This window comes from Morone saxatilis, unplaced genomic scaffold (genome assembly GCF_004916995.1).
Source record: "Morone saxatilis isolate NCDOM2014 unplaced genomic scaffold, NCSU_SB_2.0 Contig10, whole genome shotgun sequence".
In the NCBI taxonomy this organism is placed as follows: domain Eukaryota; kingdom Metazoa; phylum Chordata; class Actinopteri; family Moronidae; genus Morone; species Morone saxatilis.
This window is the reverse complement of record NW_023339652.1, coordinates 714,617-716,416: the sequence shown is the minus strand read 5'-3', so window position 1 is coordinate 716,416 and position 1,800 is coordinate 714,617. Positions and strand designations below refer to the sequence as shown.

Below are 1,800 nucleotides of genomic sequence, written 5' to 3'. Positions count from 1 at the left end.
CACAGAGAGAAGAGGCAGAGCTGAAAGCAACCAGTCACTGCTCAGGAAGGAAGTGAAGAACAGATAAGAGCGATAACAACTGACAAGAAAGTGACAAAGCAGAAATAAAGAGCTAAAACATAAACACACACACACACACACTAATGTTTCACGATAATACGCACGGATCAGAAACAAACTGAAATTAAAGAGTGAATTAAGTGAACGAGCTTCCTCTGGATTTGCATGAAGAGACGTGTGAGAACGACTTAAACAAACACTTATTGTCAGTCCAGTGTTTATTGAGGATTGGACCATCAGTTGGTTGATTTTGGCCTTTTAATGGCATCTGTGGACAATAACAATACTGAACATCGACGACCTCGCCCTTCATCCAGAGTTTAACAGAAGTGCAGCACACATGCTAATACTCTGCTGTGTTTCATTTATCGGTTCCTGCTCCTTTAGTGGCGTAACGTGACTTTAGGTTGTATTCCAGGGAACGCCAGCCTTCCTCCTTGCACATAAGATGTTAAATTTAACTTTAAATAATAATCTTCAGCCTCTGTTGAACCTTTCTGTAGTTCTAGGAGACATTTTGCAGTTACAGTGTTTTCCAATCAGGTGTTAAACGTCGACTCGGTCCATCTCCTGAAGGTCAGATAACCCAAAGTGTCAACACTTAAAGCAACATGATGTAACTTTAAAATAACAGCTGTATTATTCTGATGCTACACAGTTGTAACAGGGTGAATGGTGCCTCTGTACGGCTGTAACTTTTGAACGTCGCCAACTGAGTCACTGATTTTGGTGAAACTGGATCATCTCTGGCTGATTCTGCTAAATGTAGCGTGTAGTGTTTTCAGGCCTCGGATGTCAGAGCCGTGCAAGAACCGGAGCTGGGAGAGCGGGCAATGTCACCGGGCTCAGCGGCTTCTATGGACATGTATGAAAACCAGATTTTTTTAAATAAAAAAGAATCGGAGAAAGCTTGTGATGTTTAATGTGCAGAATTAACAATAAATTCTAACATGCAGGGAAAGTTTCACAGTTTTAAAATTCCCTTTAATTATAGTTTTTTTTTTTTTAATTACAGTTTGTCTTTAAACCGTTTGTGATCTGTGATCCCCGACATGAGTCGCCCCTAACAGAGCTACAACATCGTGTACCTCCTCAAACACAATGAAACGCTGTTCTACCAACAGTGTTCTCACATAAAACTTCAGTACACGCAAAAAGAAAAAGGCATAAATCTAAATTATAATCAGTAAGAGTCAAACGTGACCCGTGTCACAGCAGATTCTGTGCCCCTTCTTCCTTTACGGGGTTCAGGTCATCAGTCTTTTGTATAAACAAGAAAATAGCAGAAGTCGTCGTGTTTGGAGACGAAGAGAGGTGGTTGGATGGAAGAGGAAGCGTCCTTCAGGATTTGTCCCGCATGCTGTCGGTCAGGAAGATGATGTTGTCTGGAGGAGGAAACAACAGAACCAGTGTGTGGGATTTAGTGCCGTCTAGTGGTGAAGTTGGAGATTGCAACTAACTGAATACCGCCCCGTATCTAGAGCCAGTGTTTAGCTTGTCTGGTCTACTGTAGAAACACATGATTCCCTTATTCAGGTGATTATACACTAATGAAAACACACAACAGACTCTCCTAAACGTTACATAACGTCATCGTAGTCACATAAAGCTTATGTTTGTTCTCTGACCTGCGATGATGGTGGTGGCCTGACGTCTGATCTGGTTCTTGTCCACATAGTCTCCGTAGTCTATCTTCCCTTCCACTAGAACCCTACTCCTGAGAGACAGAGAGAGAGACAG

General features: G+C 42.1%; 1 protein-coding gene across 1 annotated transcript; it reads right to left on the bottom strand.

The window, feature by feature from the left end:
- Window positions 1-1,401: 1,401 nt before the first annotated feature.
- ssbp1 (single-stranded DNA binding protein 1) lies at window positions 1,402-1,777 on the bottom strand (the record flags this gene model as incomplete). The annotated part of the gene is given in 2 exon segments (XM_035680319.1): window positions 1,402-1,445; window positions 1,689-1,777. Coding segments are annotated over 2 exon segments (133 nt in total), but the record flags the coding sequence as incomplete, so codon positions are not given.
- Window positions 1,778-1,800: the final 23 nt, after the last annotated feature.